Source organism: Anolis carolinensis, chromosome 1 (assembly GCF_035594765.1).
Source record: "Anolis carolinensis isolate JA03-04 chromosome 1, rAnoCar3.1.pri, whole genome shotgun sequence".
NCBI lineage: Eukaryota > Metazoa > Chordata > Lepidosauria > Squamata > Dactyloidae > Anolis > Anolis carolinensis.
This window is the reverse complement of record NC_085841.1, coordinates 317432241-317454030: the sequence shown is the minus strand read 5'-3', so window position 1 is coordinate 317454030 and position 21790 is coordinate 317432241. Positions and strand designations below refer to the sequence as shown.

Genomic DNA, 21790 nt, shown 5'->3' with positions numbered 1-21790 from the left:
AATGTAAACAAACGCATGCCTGGTTAAGAAAGATGGGAAATGAATTTTTTAAAAGGTGACATTTAAAAGTTTTCTAGATGTCCAAGACCATCCGCAGTAACCACAAGCTAATTAACCTATCTACTCAAGTGACAGCATTATTATTATTGAAATATAATTAAAGGGGTAATAATCATAGAATTGTTAGCAAAACTTTACTAAGTTCAATCTCATAACTCCTGCTGGTTTTCAATTTAGTGAGTATTCTTTTTCTGGGGGGAAAACCTGCTGTTTTAAAAGAGTAAGTGAAGAAAACTGAAAGTTACAGCTGAGTGCTACTTCGTGAAGTATATTCTCCTCTTAGTCTCCCTCCCCTTTCCTGATCATTCCCAATACCCTGCTGCTGCTTAAAGGAAAACAGGAATTCTACTGTACAGGAAAAGCTTTATCAGCACCACATGAAGGCAGGCAAGAGATGGAATTTCCTCTGGCAGAAAAAGAGAGTAAGAACATATGCAATAGATCAGACTTAGGGCTGGACCTGCATTGCTTGTCACCTATATATGACTATTTAAATTAAACACATCCTAACAAAAACAGGGTTTTTTTTTTTTTGCAAAATAATCTGTAACAACAAAACAGAATAGCTTCCGAGTTGTTTTCTGCATGTAAGTAGCATGCATGATTATTAACACATATATGTGTTGTGTATTTCATATTGGTAGGGAATCATCACCACACAGAGAAAGATCCCTTGTTATAGCAACCAGTAGCTGTCAGTTGTAAGTACATTGAAAACAACCATGTAGAGAGCGGTCAGAATCCGGCTGTGTCACTACTCACACAAAATGTTTTAGTGCCACATGCGGAGAACCCAAAGAGTACATCCTACTGATACTCACTTCCACCTGGAAATAGAGGTGGGCAATTCTCCCCACATATATCAAGTCCTTGTTTTCTTTCTTTTAATGGCATTCAAATTGTAACAGCCTAAGGCAAGTATGACCTGTCCACAACAACACTATCTTATGTTATCATCTAGAAACATCTAATGAACACTACTTGTCTTACAATTATATTAAGTTAAGCTGCATAATAGTGTTCTACAATCACACTTTCACCTAAACTAAATGGATATTATCCTGAGTCCATAAGAAAAAAATTGCTATCAATTGAACAATGTCAGAGCTACATTAAATGGACATGGGAAAATACCCTGTGAACAATAATCATACAAACTTTTTGATTAGGTCAATGGAACAATCTATCAAATAAAATCATACCTAGGATGCAACATTTAAAACACAAATTTCAGGCTAGTCAGCTGATAAATGTATAAAGCAATTTCAACATGATCCAGAACCACTAGAAAGCAATAACCATGAAGTACAGTACTGGTAAGTAAAAGTACAACAGTTAATTATCTTTCCCCCGGTAAAAAAATAATACCATTGTGCTGCAATGTCCAGTAGCTATAAAACCAAAAGGAAAAATAGAATGCAACAAAAATGCTATATAATCAAATAAGTATAGAAGATGATATTTTTGGGAGTCTTGTATGGAAATAAAACACCACGATCAAGCAAGTATCTGTGCAGTCTCGATTAAACGGATTGCGCCTATGAGCTTCTCTTTTTATCTCTGAGTTAGGAAACCACTCAAATAGCTTCAAGCTAAAGGCAAACAGCAGACAGGAGCACTTCAGCCCTCTGCAGCCTCTTAGCGTCAGCTGTTTGCCGGATGGTAATCAGATAAAGAGCTAGAAGAAACACATGAAAAGGCCAAGAAACAATAGCATGGCATGAGTTTAGCCCTCCACCATCATGCTGGAACCTACTTTTATACATCTAATAATTGCAACATGTTGGCCTGGGCTAAACTTTTCAGAGTGTTTAACAAGTTATGTTAATTCTGTGCACAGAAGGGTTTGTTCAGCTGGCTGCTGCTAAAGTCCCTCAGTTCACATATGAATATTTCAATAATCAACCACTAACGCCTCAACTACATTTAAAAGTAAATATCAACCAAAATCTGTCATACAATATTTCAAAGGCTAGGCAGACTTTTTGTTTCTAAACCATACATGGCTTGGAGTAGATCACAACTTCAAGTTTCCTGAGGATGAATATATTTGGGCAGTTTATGATTTTGAAAATATAATGTATTGTAGTTTTTTAAAAAGAAGGATAAAATATTAGCATCTTCTTAGACTATCAAGTAGTCAGAGACGTTCTCCCAAATGCAATATAAATAAGAAAAGAAAGAGGAACCAACCCTGTCTTGAAAAGCTGTTTCATAGAGTCATCAATTCGTAGAGTTGGAAGAGACCGCATCGGCCATCCAGTCCAACCCCCTGCCAAGAAGCAGGAAAATCTCATTCAAAGCACCTCCAACAGATGGCCTGGATGGCTGGAAGGCTGGATGCCTCTGCTTAAAAGCCTCCAAAGAAGGAGCCTCCACCACACCGGGGCAGAGAGTTCCACATATTCCCAGTTGTATACAGTCTGACAACCTGTTGCTATGAAATTGGGCCTTAGGCATCTGAAAGACTGCATCCAGTCTTTTGTTCTATCATGATTTCAGATTGAGCAGCAGAAGTTTATATGTGGACCATGTTGACATCAAGAAACACAGAGAGATGTTCTCTATAGGGGTTCAAAATTGTGCAGTGCTCAGTTACTGGAGACAGTGGCCTAACTGACATTCCTATTTTTGTATGTTGGGATGTTGTGTTTACATTTTGAATTGACTGCAATGTCTTCTGTATGTTGCATGACATTGCATACCCTGGTGGAAACCACTTTTTGAAATGTCATTTCTTCCGCCCCAAAGCCTATTCTCAAAACTATTCAAGGCCATGTCTATTATATTTTTCAGTCAGCCTGTGCTGCCTTTCAGGCATAGACAGCCTGTGGCATTATCATCATATATGTGTGTAATACATCTCAAATCTTTTTTCTACCTTCATATGTGTGCTATAGTGTCATGCCAAAAACCTGACATGTGACATTTACTTCATTTTGGAGGGCTAAATGAGCAGGAGGAGGGTATAAGGTGACAGTCAGAGAAATGAACAGGTTTCTATACTTGTGAGATGTTGTCCATGTAGACAGCACATGTTGCAACATACAGAAGCCAGTTTGAGTGTATACAGACCTTCTGAAAAGATTAATCTACATTAGATTCAACCGACAAATATTTATGAAAATAAGGCTTTTTATTGACAACATGGGCTTGACAATTTTTTGTGGATTTAATTTTTTTAGTAATAGCTCTAAAAATATTATCTGCCCTAGGCAATAAAAGTGGAGCAGGGTAGAAAATTCATTAGTTACTTACAAACACAACAACATATTCCTTAACTTTGCATACACAATTGCTGTCTATGCATAAACAATAAAATATATGAAGATGTTGTATTTAATCATCAGCTAAATGTGCTCTACCGTGTAAGGCGAAATGCACATGTATCTATTCCCTGTAGTTTTAATAATTGGGAGTCAAATATGGCGCTCCTCTTGCTCTTACCTAATTGTGTTAAAGAGCAGTGTTACCAGGAGAAAAGCAGTGAATACTGAGTGGCGCACAAAAGAAGGAGATGGAAAATAGATACAAGAAGCTAAGTCTCCAGGGGCAGTATTTTCTATTTGCTGGGCTACAGACTCACAGCTGATAATGCAAGTTGTAATTAATATAAAAGCAGGAGACAATATGGGAAAGGCTTGTACTAGCAGGGCCACAAGAGATCACTCTGCAGCTATCCGCTGTTTCTCATTTATGCACACAGCCTTGCAGAGAAACACAATTTTGCTAGTGTTTTTTTTCCCTTGAAAGTTAAAAAAAATTGATTTAGCACCACCATTGAATTTTGCTAAACCTAGAGAAGGTGTGAAAAGGACAAAAGTCTCAAGGTATGCGAAGCAAATCTGCTGTGTTGCCATTTTGCTATTAAAAATCTAGCAGAAGTTTGAAGTGCTTTAACTACTACAGGATTTGGGGAGTTTCTTAAAGGAACGATCTTCAAAGCAAACCTGTTCTAGTAACTATTTGTTACAATTTTACATAGGTATGTGATTTCTTATGTGCCTGAGTACTGGTCACTGATCTTGTTCAGTGCCAAGGACAAGAATTTAACAAGCTTCAGACTTCTGTGTAAATGACAGCTTACACAGATACAGATGGATTAACTCTACATTCCTTATGCAACTCAAACTTCCACTGGGCCAAATCACTTTAATTATGCAAGGACCTCCTCTGGGACTGATTCTGATCTCATACTGCTTTTATAGTGCTTCAGCTCAATTTGCTGTGATGAAGTTACTTGCATTTCACAGTAGTATGGGCAAGATCAAAACAACAACATCTATGCACTTTAGTGATGCTGTTAAGTAAATTGAACACTACAGAATCTGTTGATTTTGATGGGTATTTCAAATCTATACAAAATTCAAACGCAGGCTCTTCCTATACCCATTGAATGCATAAAGCATTCTGTTTCATTAACAGAAATAAAGGAACTTCCATCTCTCGATTCCTATTAAGAAGATGTATAATACATCCTATGCACAGGATTGAATGCAGTTCTTATAAATCAGTTTCACATGTGTGAGCATGGAAAATTTGGTATGGCACAATGGCTATAGACCAAGTCCATCTCATTTCATCTCATTTCATTTCATATGTGGCAAAGCCATAAAGTAGATGAGATCTTAAGTCATCCACGTAGTACTGTGGCAACCAGATAAGCTACTCGGGATTTGGTCCGCTGCTGTAGTCTTTTACAAGGTGCAACATATTGTACCAGATGAGAGCATAATCTATTATACCTAGGCTTCAGGACTATAAAGTAGTACACAAAATTTCAAAGCCTTCTGGACTGAACAGCAACACACAAAAAACGTTAGTACGTCAATGTATATAACAATCGTATGTGCCCACTAATTTGACTGTATAGAAGGTGTGTGCATTAAAAATAAGGTTATATTACTGGTTTGCCCTATTTCACCTGAAACACATCGTATTTGATAATGTGTTCATACCTAAGATTCTTTTATAGGATTCACTAAAAATTGTCTATTGTGTACATAACAGTGGCAAATAAAACAACAAAAAAGGATTGTTTGGATGTTTTGATGAAGAATTATAATTTGATTACTTTAATACCCCATTCCAACCTACATGTTTTCAATATTTTTAAAGAATCTGAAATTGCTCATTACATAATGACTCCTGTAGTTTAATTTAAAATATTGTATATATTGTGCTTTGATCAATCTAACAAAATTTTTAATTTAATGTGTAAACCACTTGTTGGTATAAAATTAATAGGGTGCCTTTTTATTTCTATAAGGCAATTTCTCTTATGAGCTAATGACATCCCTTAAATTATTACTGTGTGGTATTCTGAAAGGGATGCCCAGTAATAAAGACCCATGTCTACACCGTAAAAATGGTAGAGAAGGCAAAACAACAACAAAACCAAGAAATGTATGCAAATACAACCGTCCACTTCATTCAATAACACCTTGCCCAATAAGGTAATTCAGATAACAAGAATGAAATCTTAACCACATTTAAGATAGTGACTGCCTTCCCAGTGGTTTATTTGAAACCAAATGGAAAGCGTTGTTATGTCACATATAACAAATGTGGTGGACTGTAGCAACCTTTTAAAAATCAAGCAGTATTTCAGCAAAGATTATTAGTGACAAAGTCAGCTACAAAATTAGTTATTCACCACTGGAACTAACACCTGGTGTAACTTTGAAAATGGTAAAAGTTTAAAACACAAACAATGGCATTTAGCAGCAGATCAACACTATTACTATGAGAGTGGATCACTTTCCTTTTCGATATTTCATATAATACAGCCACAAAGAAAACATGCCGTCACATTCTGGAACCACCTACTCATAAGCAGCCCTATTGAAATTGATATTACAATCAAGTTATCCCCATTTCTCGCCCATTCTTCCCTCCCTCCCATACACGCAAACAAAGATGTGTAATGGTATAGTAAATGCCATTACAACTGTAGGATATCCAGTTTACACAAGCTGCCTGCTGCACAAAACGGGGTTCATTCACATGGGTAGCTCCAAGTGTGAATTGGTACACAATCCAAAATGCTACAAAATGGTCTTTGGTGTTTATCTTGCATTCTTGACGGGTTTATGTTATTTGTTGTGAATAAAATCTTGTAGAGATCTCTTTTTTTACTACTTAGTTAACAAAAGAGCTCAGGACACACTTGAGCAACTGGAAGATCTATGTGGCCTAGTGTGACTTACTTATTTTGTCACAGCCTTGCTCTAACGACACTCAAAACCTATACAACATTTTACTATCCAGAAAAGAAAATGTCAGGTACACCAAAATGTATACCAACAAAGCAGTGGCATCCCTGACACTTTTTAAAAGTGCCATAAAAAGATTTTAAAACAACAACCATAACAACAACAACAACAACAACAACAACAACAACAACAACAGATGTTTACAGGTGACACAGCTAAGTCTGTTTCAAGTGTGTCAGCAGTTTTGTACATTACCAAGAGAGAAACCTAGCAAGTAAAATCTCCATAGCGGCAGCTTGAATAGGCTCTACTTCTCTTTATATGTTTTTAAATATGTGTTTGTGGCATTCACATTCTGAATAATTAGTGTTATACTTTAAAACCAAAATCTTTATTTTCTACCTTAAAATAAATTAACACGTGTGTTCTTAGAAAGCCACTTTCTCTGCCTCAATCATTTGTACACAATACGGACACAATATAACCTATTTTATGTGTCTAGTGTAAAGATCACTGAGCTAATGATATAAAGGGATTTGAGTACTTCAAAGAAAAGCTACATAAAGGTACTATCATACAGAAAAATATTGTACTTTAATTTGCCAGATTTTTTTATTTTATAGTGATATATACCTATACAACTCATGCAGAACGAGGCCCACCACATCTGTACTCTTGACATGTCAGTTTGACCTCCATGGTGTAAGAACTACGTTTGAAATGAGTTACAAACCACACAAAAGACCGGTGCATCTTTCCCCAAAATCATTTATGAAGAAATTGCAGCATATGCTTCAGCACTGTGAGTGGTTACATGCATAGTTTCATGCCTGTTGAAATCAACAAGACTCCCAGAGAAATTAGTCTGTGTAAATCTTAGACTATGCACAATCAACAAATCTAAGTTTTGATTTAATTTTAAAATAACCAGAAAGTATATTAAATATATTCTAGTTATAGTAAAAAGAAATAAGTAGAAGAGTGAATGCCAATTTAAAATTAAGATAAATGAGGCAGTGATGAATTGCCCTTTTAAAGAAGCATAACTTAAACCATAGCTTCTGTACTTTTTAACTGGTCTGGCTTTGCCGCAGCATGGTTGTAATTACTTCTACCCATCTAAAGTTAATACCTTACTGCAATAAAAATATATGAGGATGTTAAAAATTCAGATGCTAATTACAGGCTGTTATATTTACTAAATATAGCAGAGTATATAAAAAAGTTTCAGCTTTCGACTCTCTAGCACTATTCTACCTAATTCATAAAGTTCCTCACCAACTTACTCTTACTGTATTACGTAAGAGTTAACAGTACAATAAAAATAAAATTCAGTATATGTATGTATTGTCACCAGCTGCAGTAGGAATGTCTGACTTTCCTAGTAAAACAATTGATTTTCAGAGGCAAAACCATTTTCCTCCCAAATTGAATTATATAACAATCATAGCAGAATTGTAATTGTAATTAAAATATAAAGTATTTGAACTTGAGGAGTCCTATTGCGAGTACCAGCTTTGAGCATATTTCTTTATCTACTATGTTTCGAGTCTGTTTTCAAACTATGTGAAATACAAAACTGAGAACTAAGTTAGCACCTAATTTATTGTTGCATGCTACCATTGCTTCCACTGCAAATGGGCCCAGATCCTAAACATACACAAGCACATTCAACAGAGATATAGAAATTTGGGGTGTCAAGTCTCTGTCAAAAACTGTCATCTCCTCAAGACAGGCCCTGGCACAGAACAAATTAAATTACACTTCTTTTTAAAGCTGTCATTAATTTATAGTGAATCAGTTTAAATATTCTCAGTTTTTCAAATGCAAAAGAGAGAAGGATCTATGAATCTGATCAGTGAGCCAAGAGATAAAACAGAGGAAACAACATGCTGCCTGTGTCCTTCTGAAGTGGTTCATCATCACCCCTGAACCAACTTTCACCAAATGAGATTTCGCCTGAGGCTGTATTTTAAATATGCATATCAAAGCAAATGGAGGGGGGAATAAACCTTGGGATCAAACTAGAGAAGTTTTCATGTTTGGCCATTCTAATTGTCAGGTTGACATTCAGAAATGAATCATTTCATTTTAGTCTTTGTATCTCTACATTAAAATTGCACAAGGCATCATTATTAGTGATGATTATTAATACAGTACTGTGGAAATAACAGACAAGCTAACAGTAGCAATTCAGATAGATACACTATCTACATCTGTACTTAGCAATTTTAAAGTTATATGCAGGGTGAATTTGTTAAATTGAATGTCTAATAAGACAAAATTGCTCAATTGCAATAACATAATATATTTCTTCTCCTCAGAGTCAGTGCTCTTGTTTCACAATTATTTCCTTTCAGAACAAGTGGGGTGATAAAGCTTAGCAGGTGTAAAAATGCCTTTGGATTGTTGTTTTAGAGTTTATAAAAGGCAAAGCAGGAACTGTTTTCCACAAAGATGGGTAGGAAATTGCACAATACTAGTCCTCTGAACCTTGTCCTATCAGTGTGGGTGAATTTGAATATTATAATGGACCACTTCAAATTGGCTTGAGCAGTCACCATCTGTCAGAGTCCGAACAGGCTAGTTTATCTAATCTCTTCAGTATAAACATCAGCATGCTCCATTTCTACTCTTCTACAAGAAACAAACTCTTGAAGTGAAACAGTTCTAAGAACACATAACGGCTTTTCCCAGTACATAGTGATATTTCAGTGCATGCTGATATTTCAGGATGCCTATCATTTCAGCTTTAGTTCTAATGCCCCATAAAGTCATGTGCACACTGATTTAAAATGTTAAATCACATGTAATAAATTCTTCTCAAACTATTGATATAGTCTACAGACATTGCTATCCATGATATAACAGAGTCGCTAGGAAACCTAATACCCTCGGGTTATATTTTTCTATAAGATTTATGCTCATGCAATTTGAAATATCGTTAATATTTGGGGCGGTTGTGATGTCAAAAGAAGCAAACACTATCAGCTGTATTAGAAAAGGAAACAAATGGCCTGTATAAATTATGAGGAGTACCCACACCTTGAAACCTACTGTAACACACAAATATTTAACTACCCAACATATTTGCAAAAGCAAAGGAAAGATCAAATAAGCACTCTGAGTCAATCTAATATCAACTTTACAGTCTTACTATTGTATCTTCTTTCCATAGCACAGTAAAGATCACTATTAGATACCTTCACAAAGCATAGGAATCCTTAAGTCTTACATGTTAAAAATCACACTCATGCTATGATATTCTCTATCTGCCATTTGTCTTAAGAGCTCATTGACAAAACCTATGTAAATTCTTCCCTCCATGACATTCTCGCAAATAAGCTGTAGTTGACATTTAAATGTAACCATTTGCCCTTTTTCTGTTCCATTTTTGTTTCCTCCCATACGGTAAATAACTTATCCATTTAGATATTTATGTTAATTTTTCATAAACTCTTTTCTGAATCATACTAAGAAATGCCACTCCCAGCCATGCAATTCTACTTGTCCACACTCAACAAAGCAACTTATTCAGCAACTACTAAAGTGTTAAGCGCAACCGCTAACCTATAGTTAGTCATAATTCTTCCCAGCTTCCATAATACATTGTTAATAATTGGCTCATCAAGGTTTTTGCAATTTATTATGAGGATGCTTCAGGCACTTGGCAAGAATTTCATATTCTTACAATAAGTTGCAACAAGGGAAAAACACTGGAAACTATAGCCTGGCTTTAATGCAACATACAATTCTCAGCATTCACCTTCTCAACATAGAAAACAAGTTTTTAATTTAACATGATCATTTCAAGTTTCCTATTTCCCTCTAGCACTGATCACAAGGATGGTAAAGCAGAAAAGAATGCATTTGCCAACAAGATTCTAAGTAAAAAATCAGTGATTTTTCAAGCCATAAATCAACACAATATTTGAATACAAAGCAAAAACTCCCTATCTCAGACTCCGAAGCAAAAAACTTTAAAATATACTAGCCACAATAATGTAAAGTGTTGAAGCAGACAAACACAAGATAGGGGAACACTAGGGAAATACTTAGAATGTAACAACAATGGAAGGATGTACTGAATGGGTTAGAACTATTAAAAGACCAAAAGGACTTACATGATCGGCTAAATTTGTGGATGATCCTGAGAGTTCTTCGTGGTCTGATTTGGAGCTGCCATCTCTTTCATCAATAACTAGGTCTATTGGCATTTTGCCTTTCAAACAGCTAATGTACCGGTGGCAGAAATTATCACACAACTCGTGAACCTGAATAAAAGGTCAAATAAAGGGAAGCAAAAGAAGAACTGGTTGGTTTTTTTTCTTTCAAAAGGAGAGACAAAAATATCAGATTGCAACTTAAGGTCCCCCCCCCCCCCCCCTCAGCCCGGATTGCAAAGAAATACTGTGATCTATTCCAAGAGTAACTCTAATTAAGGGGCATAATAGTTGAAGGTAAGGAAACAATAGAGAAATTGTTACAGCACATATTATTCCCGAGAGACTTGCAGGAGCAACAAGTTTCAAAGAGAATGAAGGGGAGGGGGTGGATACTGAGCCTTAGCCTTCTCTATAGATAGAAGAAAATCCGATTTGTGGATAATATTCAAAGGCACTGAAATCTAAGGTAAATAAAATCTGGGACTATAGGCAGCTTATATTAAGCACAAGACAGAGGGAAAAACATGAGAACACAATGTATTGAATGCTCTGTAATAGAGTGGGAGTTTTCTTAACAAGAAAAAAATATATATTTCCTTTTAACATTTGGGATTTTTCAATTGGACTGGTGTCTCCTTCATCTTAATGTTTTGCTCAAGAGACAATAGGAGCACCATGGTTATACCCAATGAGCAGAAGAATAATCCCTGCCGTTCAAGGTAAAATGAGAGGTTATGAAGATAAACAAGGGGAAGGATACAATCGATGGGGGAAAGGCGACTCATTTGAAAGGATGACCTGATATAATAGAGTTCCAGAAAAGGGAGGAGTGCGGTATAGATTGGGAGGGCGGTGCATGTTGTGCTTTGTAGTACTACTTGTTACAGTGTCCAGCTCAGCTTCCCATATGGCTGGCATGGGCAAACTTGGGTCCTGCAGGTGTTTTGGACTTCAACTCCCACCATTCCTGGCCTCAGGCCCCTTCCTTTTCCCCCTCAGCCGCTTAAGCGGCTGAGGGGGAAAAGGAAAGGGCCTGAGGCCAGGAATGGTGGGAGTTGAAGTCCAAAACACCCGGAGGGCCCAAGCCTGCCCATGCCTGCCTTAAAGGTGTATCAAAGACAAAGTGGAGGAGAGGGAGAAAGAGAGCCTAGAGGAGGCTCCTTGCTCTTACCTTTTCTAATTCCAAAAGGTGAAACCTTAAGACTTGTATTGCTTGGATCATCTGAAAAAGAATTGGGAGCAAAGGAGTTGTCATTTGGGAGAAAGAGAGGGAAGAAACCAGGCAAGGAGAGGGAGAGAGAGAGAGAGGTTGTCAGGGCAAGGCGCACCCTCATTAGCCAGGATTGGAGCTCATTGGACACGCTTGGGCAATTTGGACCCTCAACTTTAACCTAAAGCACTTCATTGCCAAAAAAATAAATAATCTCTCTTTCTCGCATACATTTAAAGAGCGGCAAGTGGTTTGTTAAAAAAAAAAGTCATTTCCCCCTCGATGGCTTCTCTGAAGATCCGCGGAGCAACCCAACAAATCCACTCACCACCCCTCTGCCTGAAGAAGAAAAGAAAGCGAATTCTTCCAGATGGTTTGCCTTCACCTCTTTCTTCTTCAAGCAGATTCCTAGCACTTTGGATATTGAAATCGGCTCCATTTGCAAGCAAAAGAATCACGTTGGGCAGCCTTTCTTTCTCTTCTGAAGCCGGGCTTGCCTTCCCTTTGGCTCCACGGGGTTTGCCATGCATTTTTGGGGGTGGGGGGGGGGACCCCTGGGTTTGTTGTCCTCTTGGCATGGAAAAGACCTGCCTTTGAAGTCCCTGGATCAGGAGGATGCCTTCCTTCTCCCCGCGCTTCTTTCTTTCTTTCTTTCTTGCCCTCCCGAGTGTCACTTTCCATAAGCCTCTCGGCCTCCCTCCTCCCCGCCAAAGACAATTACACCTGATTTGAAAAGAGACCAGGTTGCCTCCACAGAAAGGGGTCAAAGTCACCCAAAAAAAGAAAACCCAAGGAGGGGAGGGAGGAAGAGGCAAAACGAGCGAACCTTACCAAATTGTCCAACTCGGGGTTTGAAGAGAAAAGTGGCTTTTCCGCCCGAACCTACACGGAGAAAAAGAAGTTGGGGGCAAGGCAATGAATCAGTGCAAAGAAAGGGTCGTTCCCCAAGTGCTCCAACCCCAGACCCAGCCCGGACTCACTCAAGACAAAGTGGGAAGGTAAAAGGGCCGACCTTCCCCCCTTATTATTTCCCCCCTCCCATTTTTACCACTCGGCCCTTTTTTAGAGAAGGCTAAGAGAGCTTCCCAGAATTGAACTTGATCGCCTGGCTGGAACCCCTTTCCCTGGTGAGCTAGAAACAAGGCAATGGGTTGCTGTGAGTTTTCAGGGCTATATGACCATGTTCCAGAAGCATTTCCTCCTGGCGTTTCGCCTGCATCTATGGCAGGCATCCTCGGAGGTTGTGAGGTCTGTTGGAAACTAGGCAAGTAGGGTTTATATATCTGTGGAAAGTCCAGGGTGGGAGAAAAAACTCTTGTCTGGGAATGCTGCAGTTGGCCACTTTGATTAGCATTGAATGGCCTTGCAGATTCAAGGAACTGGCTGCTTAGTGCCTTTGTTAGGAGGTGTTCGCTGGTTCTGATTGTCTCGTCTGGAATTCTCCTGTTTTCTGAGTGTTGTTCTTTATTTATTTACAGTGGACACTTGGGAAACATAAGGGAATGAGTGAATAGCTAAGAGAAGCGGCTTGGCTGGCCCTCGCTTGGCCCCATGTTTACCACATTCCCCTTTCCAGAAAAGGCTGAGGAAGGGCTCTCTGGCTTCCCAAAAGTGGACACTCTAGTCCAGGCATGGGCAAACTTCGGCCCTCCGGGTGTTTTGGACTTCAACTACCATAATTCCTAACAGCCGGTAGGCTGTTAGGAATTATGGTAGTTGAAGTCCAAAACACCCGGAGGGCCGAAGTTTGCCCATGCCTGCTCTAGTTTCACCCTCAACTGAACCCCTGAGTGACAACTCAAGCCCTGTTGTGTGGGGAAGGGATGGTTCTGTGGTCAGGCTGGAAGAGGTGTGTTTGGGGCGAGGAGTCCTGCGACTGGAGGGAGGCGGGGGAGCAAAGGGCGGGGGAAAACGCGTTCGACCTGTTTGGCGAAGACGGCGATGTCCTCGTTGAAGGAGTCCGAGGAGCAGACGTCTCCGCCGGCCACGCCGGGCTCCCGGGGCGTGCAGGTCGCCAGCTCGCACTTCTCGAAGACCAGCGCCAGGAGCGGGAAGAGCGGGTGCCTGGCGGACAAAGACACCCACGAGGAGGACGGGGAGGGGGGGGGGGAGAAAGTGGAGAACGAGGGGAGAAGAACAAGAAGGAGGAAGGGGAGGAAGAGGAAGATTAAGAGGAGGAGGAGAAACAGAAGGAGGGGAGAAGGACAGTCAACAAGTCTTCTCTCTTTCCGCCGTTCCAAAATCAAACCGAGCCAAACATGCATTGGAATAGATCACACTCAAGCAGCCTTCCACGCCTCAGCCTTTCCACAAAGAAGGAGCATATGCAGCACTAGAAAGCGAGGCCCAAAGCGGAAGGTCTGGGGCCCCTCATGCAGGCCCGGTCCTCTCTTTCCTTCCTCCTTCTCTCCCGCAAAGGCTCTGAACCCAGCCGCCCAGTTTGGTGCCTCTTCGAGGAAACCAAGGAGAGCAAGCCGGTCGCTAGGACATACACAACACGGACTAAACAGGGAGACTTTCTTCTGTTTTTAAACTACTGGATCTGGCTGGGAATGAGGAGCAGGCCGAGCAGATGGGGAAGGAGGGAGAGAAGGGGGCTGCGATGCCAGGAAAAGTTCCCCAAGGCCGAACAAGCGCATCCCGAGAAAACAGCAACCATTTCCCAGCCACCAACTCACGAGAGGAAAACTATTTGAAATAACAATTTCCCTCTATTGTCCGAGCTGACACTGAGGGAAGAGGGGGCCTTTGAAAAGCAAACGTACTTTTCTCTGTTTCCCTGCTTGGATTTTGTTTAGGGTGATGACCCAAGGGCGACTAGATCTGCTTCAGAGAAACCCAATCCGTGCCCAAAGTGGACTGGGGAGGACTCTCCTTCACCCGCTGCCCTGCTCGGGTTTCCTCGGGCTGGGGATGTCAACACAGTCTCTCCCTATACAGTATCCCTCTTCCCGGGTTATTTCGGGCCCTTCCAACGGGGGGGGGGGGGTTGTTTCCGAGGACTAACCCTTCGCATTTGCAGGTTAGCACCTAAAATAATCAAGCAGCGAGACCTATTGACTGGAGAGGAACTGCTTGGTAAACCGGCTAATTTGGGAAACAATGCTTACTTTCTCCCCAAGTCACTTGGAAAGTCCAGAACTGCGAATGAATTTAATGCTCAAGACTGGAGTGGCTGAAGCTTTAGGCTTGAGAAAAACTGAGGCCCCTTCCACACAGCGGAATAAAACCCCACATTATCTGCTTTGAACTGGAATATATGTCAGTGTGGACTGAAGGCCCTTCCACACAGCCCCATATCCCAGAATATCAAGGCAGAAAATCCCACATTATCTGAGTGTGGACTCAAATAACCCAGTTCAAAGAAGATTATTGTGATTTTTTCTGCCTTGATACTCTGGGATTTAGGGATGCGTGGAAGGGCCCTCAGATAACCCAGCTCAAAGCAGATATTGTGGGATTTTCTGCCTTGGTATTCTGGGTTATATGGCGGTGTGGAAGGGCCCAGGTCTACTTTTTCTCCCGCGTCACTATAAATTGCACTCATTCCAATGGCACGTCCCCTTCACGGATTCGTTGCCTGTGGCAATCCACAGAGGAGGTTAGGGCAGTCCTACTCAACCCACCCAAAAGCGCTTGGATCCCCTTTTTGGTTTTGGAGGGCGAAGCAGAAAGAGAAGCAACGGCCCCATCTACATTGACCATTTCCTAGTTTCGCTGTCCATAGGAAATCCTGGATCTAGTTTGAGGCCCGGGTGGTGTTTACAGAAACCACAAAGCCTTTCTTTCAGCCGCTTGTGTGGGAGTTTGTTGCCTAGCTCTTGTAGTTTGCACTGAAATGGTTGGTGGGGATAGGCCAGAGTTAAAGATCCTTTGCTATTAAGAGCAAAGGCTCTTCATTTTGTTTCGGAATAGGAATCCTGGAGACTGATCTGGCCAATGACAGGGGCCTTCAAGGATCAGACCACGATTGTCTTAGCACCGTGTTCTGCGAGGGCAGAAGCGCTCCCCTGCGAGAAGGAAGGAAGGAAGGGCTCTCGGGTCTCGCGTGGGGTTACCTACCCGTAGATCGCGTCCTTGTCCCGCTTGAGGGCGTCGTTGACGGCGGATCCCATGCTGGCGGGCATGACATTGGGGTGCGGGGCGTGGGCTCCATAGTGCTGGCTGGCGTGGAGCGGCGGGCCGTGGTTCAAGTGGTGGACGGGGGGGATCGGCCTGGGCGCGTGGGGGTCCCCGTACATGGAGGCAGGCACCCCGACGCCGTCCATCCCGCCGTAATGAGGCAGCTCATCGTACTGTCAAAAAGAAAAGGGGCAGAAGAAAGAGAGAGAAAGAAAGGGAAAGAGAGCAAGAGGAAGAGAAGGGGGAAAGGTGGGGGAGAGGAAAAGACAAGGAAAGAAGAGAGAGAGAAAGAATGGAGAAAAGAAGAGGGAAAGAGAAAGAGCAAAGGAAAAAAGTGGGAGAGAGAAAAAGAAAAGGAAGTGGGCCAGAAGACAGAGAGAGAATGGAGTGAAGAAAAGGAGGAGAGAGAGTGAAAGAGAAAGGGCCAAATAAAAGGGAGATGGGGGAAGAAAAAAGAAAATAAGATGGGCCAAAAGAAAGGAAGAAAGGGAATGAAGGAAGAGCAAATAAAAGGGAGAAAAAAAGAAAATGGGCCAGAGGAGAGAGAGAAAGAGGGAGAGAAGGGGAAAAGAAACCGGAGGGGAGAGAAGGAAAGAGAAAGAGCGAAAGAAAAAAGGTGGGAGCGAGAGAAAGAAAAGGAAATGGAGAGAAGAAGAGGAAAAGAGAGAGTGAAAGAGAAAGAGCCAAATAAAAGAGTTGGGTGAAGAAAAAGAAAAGAAGACGGGCCAAAAGAAAGAAAGAGAGAGAGAGAAAGAAGGGGAAGGAAGGAAGAGCAAATAAAAGGGAGGTTGGGGTCGAAAAAGAGAAGGAGATTGGCCAAAAGAAAGAGAGAGTGAAGGGGAAGGAAGAAAGGAAGAAAGAAAGAAAGAAAGAAAGAAAGAAAGAATAAATAAAAGGGAGGTTGGAGGAGAAAAAGAGAAGAAAATGCCTCAGAAGGAAGAGATTAGGGGCAGAGAGAAGGAGGGGAAAAGAGACCGTGAAAGGGCCAAACAAATGGGAAAGGGGAGAAGTCAAAGAAAAGAAGATGGGACAGAAGAAAGAAAGAAAGAAAGAAAGAAAGAAAGAAAGAAAGAAAGGGAAGGAAGAAAGGTGGGGGAAGAAAAGAGAAAGAGCAAAATAAAAGGAAGGGGACAAAAATAAAAAATAAAAACAAAAAGCCAAAAACAAAAAGTCAGAGGAGAGTCAAGCACCCAGACAAGTCAGACAAAACAAGCACAACTACAAACCAGGACCAGCCGCAACAAGAGAGGGGAGAAGCTTGACCAACTCAAAACCGCGTTGTTGTTTTCCTTAAAGAAATCATAAGTGTTGCCCCTGGGGTTGGGGTGGGGAGAAGGGCCGGGGAACGAAGGGGCCGAGAGTGTGTGTTTGTGTGGGGCGAGAGGAAGGAGCGTGGAAAGAGAAGAAGGGCTTAGGGAGGACCAATCTTCTGGGGCCCGCAAACACCCAGCCAGCCCACAAGTCAACAGATTAATTCTGCGGGATGAGCAGCGAAGAAGGGGAGAGAGAAAGAGGAGGAGAGAGGAGGAGAGAGAACAAATAATAACCGGAAAGTTACCAGAAACATTATTTAGGAGCACTTTCCCCCCCTGGTCCTTGTCAAAAGGAGCGACAAACGGAGCAGCGAGCGTGGCCGGGCTTCTCAGAAAGAGCCTCAGAAGCAGCAGCAGAGGCGGCGGCGGCGAGAGAAGGGAGAGCAGCAGGCAGTTTGCAAAGCCTTTTCCCCCCAGTGAACCCCGCGCCACTGAGCTGCTGGAGAGGAGCAGGGAAACCGCGCGGTTGGGAGAAAAGCTGGAGAGGAAAAGAGCCCGGAACAATTGCAGAGACACACTCAGAGGGAGAGAGAGAGAGAGAGAGAGACAGAGACAGAGAGAGGCACGCACAGCAGAGGGGGAAAAGAGGCACACGCGCGGACGCGCACACGCGCGCACACACTCCCTCGCTCCCTCACTCTCTCTCACACACAGCCACAACCGGGGAACGTTTTGTTGTGGTTATTGCTCCTATTTGGGGTGTTGTTTGTGTTCTTTTGGCCGCCATGGGCAGCAGGACCAAGAGAGAGAGAGAGAGAGAGAGAGAACACAAATCCGCCCGGGCCCCTCTTAAGCCAGGATTAGACACGTAAGGTAAGTGTGGGGAGATTGCAACCTACCCTTTGCGCCATCAGTCTGCGCGCGGATCCACTCCGGGAGGTGTCCTATATTGAATCCCCCAGTCCAGCAAGAGCAGCAGCAACAACAACAACCAACAACAAAAGTGGCGGAGTGGTGGTGGTGGTGGAGAAGAAGAATCCCCTTCCTCGCCCTTGTCTTTCCGACCCGTTTAGAGACTTCTCCGAGGCGCGAAAAAGGGTCATAAAGAGAATAGCAAGAACAATAAAAAGTAGGCGAAAAATAATAATAATAATAACAACAACCACGTCGAATTCGTGATCTGTCTTCTTCTCCTTCTTTTCCTCTCTCTCTCCTCTTGAAAGAGGCAGGCTTTCTTCTTCTCTTTCCCCTTTCTGTGTCTCTTTTTTTTCTTCTTTTAGGTTTAAAATAATAATAATAATAACAATAATTAAAGGGAGGGGGGAACCCGTCAAGCCCCCAAACTGAAGGTTACGATCGGCCCGTCAGCGACCCACATGTAACCAAACTGTCGTGTCTCATGGCTTTTTGCCACTCCAGCTGTCAATCAAAGCCATGGAATGTCAAGGTAGTGAATGAATGATGGCTGAGGAGGAGGAGGAGGAAGAGGAGGAGGAGGATGAAGGCGAAGAAGAGAGAGAGGACTCTTTGCAACCTCGGCTCCTTCTTCTTCTTCTTCTCTCTGGAACTCCGCGTTTGGGTTTTGCCTCGCAGGAAGGAAGGAAAAAGAAAAAAAAGCTTAGAGGTGCTTGCTTTCTTGTCTTGTTGGGTTTTTTTTTTCTCTCCTTTTCTCCCTCCTCTTTCCCTTTAACTACCGGGTGGGGTGGAGGACGCGAAGAGAGAGAGAGAGAAATAATAATGAAATAGTTTGCAAAACGTGGACTTCCTCGGTGCCGATGGTGGTGATGGTGGTGGTTGGTTGTTTCCCCCCCTGCTCTCTGCTTCCTCCCCCCTCCTCTTCCTCCTCCTCCTCTTCCTCCTCCTCCTCCTCCCGGTAGGTAGGTATTTTGTCTCCCTCTTCACCTCTCTCTCCCTCGGAGATGAGTGAGTGTCAGTAAGTGTTGGCAGGTTGGCTGCTGGCTGGCTTAGAGGAGAGGAAGAGGCTCCGTTTTGCAGCGCGGAGCGGCGGCGGCGGGAGAATGAAATGACGGAACCCGGAAGTCGTGGTGGCCATAGCCAGTCCTACAACAGAGACACAGGCGGGGAGAGGGAGAAGAGAGAGAGAGAGAGAGAGAGAGAGAGGAGAGAGCGCGCACACACAGCCAGGCAGGCAGCGCTTCCAGCCAGTGAGCTGAGGCGGCGTCTGCAATCGGGGCTGCTTCCGCGCCACCGGGGCTGGGATTTGGGGAGGAGGAGGAGGAGGAGGAGGAGGAGGAAGGGGGAGATGTGGGGTTGAGGGGAGGGGGGGGCAGAAGAAGCCACGCCGCCCAAGCAGACCCAGAGCAAATCAACGCGCCTTTTCAGAAAGGAAAAGGGAGAGTGTGAGTGTGGGATAAAGAGGAGGGAGGCACAGGAGGAGGAGGAGGAAGAAGAAGAAGAAAGAGAGAAGCATTGGAAAGAGAGAGAGAGATTGGAAAGAGAGAGGCAGGCAGGCTGCGAAAAGCATGGGGAAGGGGGGTTCCTTGGTTTGCTTTCATTCCCATTTCTTTCATTTGTTTTAATTACACTATTTTCACCTTTTTTTCAGCACCCCCTTTTTATTCTCTCCCTGTTTCATTTGGCTTCCCCCCCCCCTTTTTTTAACCCCAAGCGTTGCAACGGTTCTAGGGCGCCAAACGGAGGGCAGTTTTGCACCGGGTTGGGAAAGCGGGAGCCTGGCAAAGTTGGTCCTCGGCAGAAACGAGCCTCGCTTTCCCACCAGATCCGCCTTTCCTTCCCAGCGCCGCACGCTTCCCCCTTTCCCCCTGGGGTCAACTCACTCACTTTTGGGGGCACGATTGTTGTTAGGATTGTTCCCTGAATTGTCCAGGATCCTAGTTTGGCTCCCTTCTTACTTCCTTCTGGGCTGCCTGGTGTTTAAAGGGGGAGCGGACTGGAGGGGGAGAGAGAGGGAGGGAAAAAAATCCCTTTCTGGATTGCTGTGAGTTTTCTGGGCTGTATGGAGGTGTCTACGCACAACGTCAGCTCTTCAACTTAGAAATGGAGATGACACGACTAGACTTAATGTCAGGGGAAAACCTTTAACTATACCTATGGCCATATTCTAGAAGCATTCTCTCCTGAGAACATCTATGACAGGCACCCTCAGAGGTTGTGAGGTAGATTGGAAGCTAGGCAAGAGAAGTTTATATATATATGTGGAAGGTTCAGGGTGGGAGAAATAACTTTTGTCTGTTGGGGGCAAGTGTGAATGTTGCAATTCATTGCCTTGATTAGCATTGAAAAGCCTTGCAAATTCAAGGCCTGGCTGATTCCTGCCTGGGGGAATCTTTTGTTGGGAGGTGTTAGCTGGCCCTGTTTCCTTCTGGGATTCCCCTGTTTTCAAAGTGTTGTTCTGCAGAAATTGTCTACGTGCTTGTGGATTTCAGTGGCTTCTCTGTGTAGTCTGACATGGTGGTTGTTAGAGTGGTCCAGCATTTCTGTGTTCTCACAATAATATGCTATGTCCAGGTTTGTCCATCAATTGCTCTGCTATGGCGGACTTCTCTGGTTGAGTTAGTCTGCAGAGCCTTGTTCTTCGTTTACTGTCCGTTGGAATCCACAAACATGTGGACAATTTCAACAGAAAGGAGGAAACAATGAAAACGATCAAAAGCCGGCTACCAGTATTCAAAGACTCTAAAATCAGGACAGTAAATAAAGAACAACATTCAGAATACAAAGGAATTCCAGACAGGAAACAATCAGGGCCAGATAACACCTCCTAACAGAGGATTCACCCAGGCCTTGGAGCTGCAAGGCTTTTCAATGGTAATCAAGGTGGATAATTGCAGCATTCACACTTGCCTCCAACACACAAGAGTTCTTTCTCCCAACCTGGACCTTCCACAGATATATAAACCTTACTTGCTTAGTTTCCAAAATATCTAGCAACCTCTGAGGATGCCTGCCAAAGATGTAGGCGAAATGTCAGGAGAGAAGGCTACTGGGACATGGCCATACAGCCTGGAAAACTCACAGCAATCCAGGGCCCTTCCACACAGCCCTATATCCCAGAATATCAAGGCAGAAAATCCCACATTTTCTGCTTTGAACTGGAATATATGTCAGTGTGGACTCAGATAACACAGTTCAAAGCAAATATTTTGGGATTTTCTGTGATTCTGGCCCCAGTGATTCTGGCTATGAAAGCCTTGTAGAACACAAATCCTTTTCTGTTGTGCTTTTAAGCTGCCTGCAGAGTGGAAGGCAAATCACATGTACACTCCCCCAACAACCATGAAACTATATTTTGAGCCCTCCTGATTGTTCTGCTTTTTTGGCACGTTTTTCACCTGCATTTGGAGGGCCTGTCCCGGGAAGTCCCTTCTCGGCGGCCCCGTTAATTACAGCACAGGGATGCCTCCAATCAGATGCACTGATGCCCCCTCGCTCTCTTCCCAAGGATCAATGAACTTTGGGAAACACACACCGCGCACTGTCTGCAACCCCCCTTCTTTCTCTCTCTCTTTCTCATCCACACACACACACTTTTTCTCCCTCCTGGGTGACTTTGGGGGTGCAAGGAGGCTCCTCCAATCGCCTGGCTGCAACCGAAGCCTGCCTTCCCTCCCCCTCCCCTCCCCTCCCAGCAGTCAATTCCCAAAGCTCCCCGAGATCATCAATCATGGGGCGCGCTTGAAGTCTCGGGGAGGGGCGATGGTCAAACTCTGGATGGCTGCAGTTTGGGGCTCCCCTCCCCCCTCGCTCGCCTTTCTCTCTCTCCCTCCCTCCCTGCCCTTCCAC

At 43.1% G+C, this 21790-nt stretch overlaps 2 protein-coding genes across 10 annotated transcripts in view; one reads left to right on the top strand and one right to left on the bottom strand.

Annotated features, from left to right (window-relative positions):
- Nucleotides 1–19214, bottom strand: part of meis2 (Meis homeobox 2) — a 215197-nt gene extending 195983 nt beyond the window's left edge. For 4 of the 8 annotated variants that reach the window (XM_008103154.3, XM_062968206.1, XM_062968208.1 and 1 more), the window contains exons 1-6: nucleotides 17332–17484; nucleotides 15714–15946; nucleotides 13574–13715; nucleotides 12483–12533; nucleotides 11613–11663; nucleotides 10400–10549 (exon numbers count right to left, since the gene is read on the bottom strand). In XM_008103154.3, coding sequence (XP_008101361.1) covers nucleotides 10400–10549; nucleotides 11613–11663; nucleotides 12483–12533; nucleotides 13574–13715; nucleotides 15714–15946; nucleotides 17332–17340 — 636 coding nt within the window. In that variant the 5' untranslated portion in view covers nucleotides 17341–17484. Of the gene's footprint in view, nucleotides 1–10399; nucleotides 10550–11612; nucleotides 11664–12482; nucleotides 12534–13573; nucleotides 13716–15713; nucleotides 15947–17331; nucleotides 17485–17925 lie in introns of those variants that run through there. The other 4 variants (XM_008103147.3, XM_008103182.3, XM_003214483.4 and 1 more) reach the window with 3 other exon arrangements.
- Nucleotides 17740–21790, top strand: part of LOC134295474 (uncharacterized) — a 145609-nt gene continuing 141558 nt past the window's right edge. The window contains exon 1 of one of the 2 annotated variants that reach the window (XR_010002066.1): nucleotides 17740–17899. Coding sequence is in view for 1 of the 2 variants with exons in the window: in XM_062968209.1 (XP_062824279.1) it covers nucleotides 21404–21790 (387 nt within the window). In the remaining variant the exon portion in view is untranslated. Of the gene's footprint in view, nucleotides 17900–19392 lie in introns of those variants that run through there. The other variant, XM_062968209.1, reaches the window with a different exon arrangement.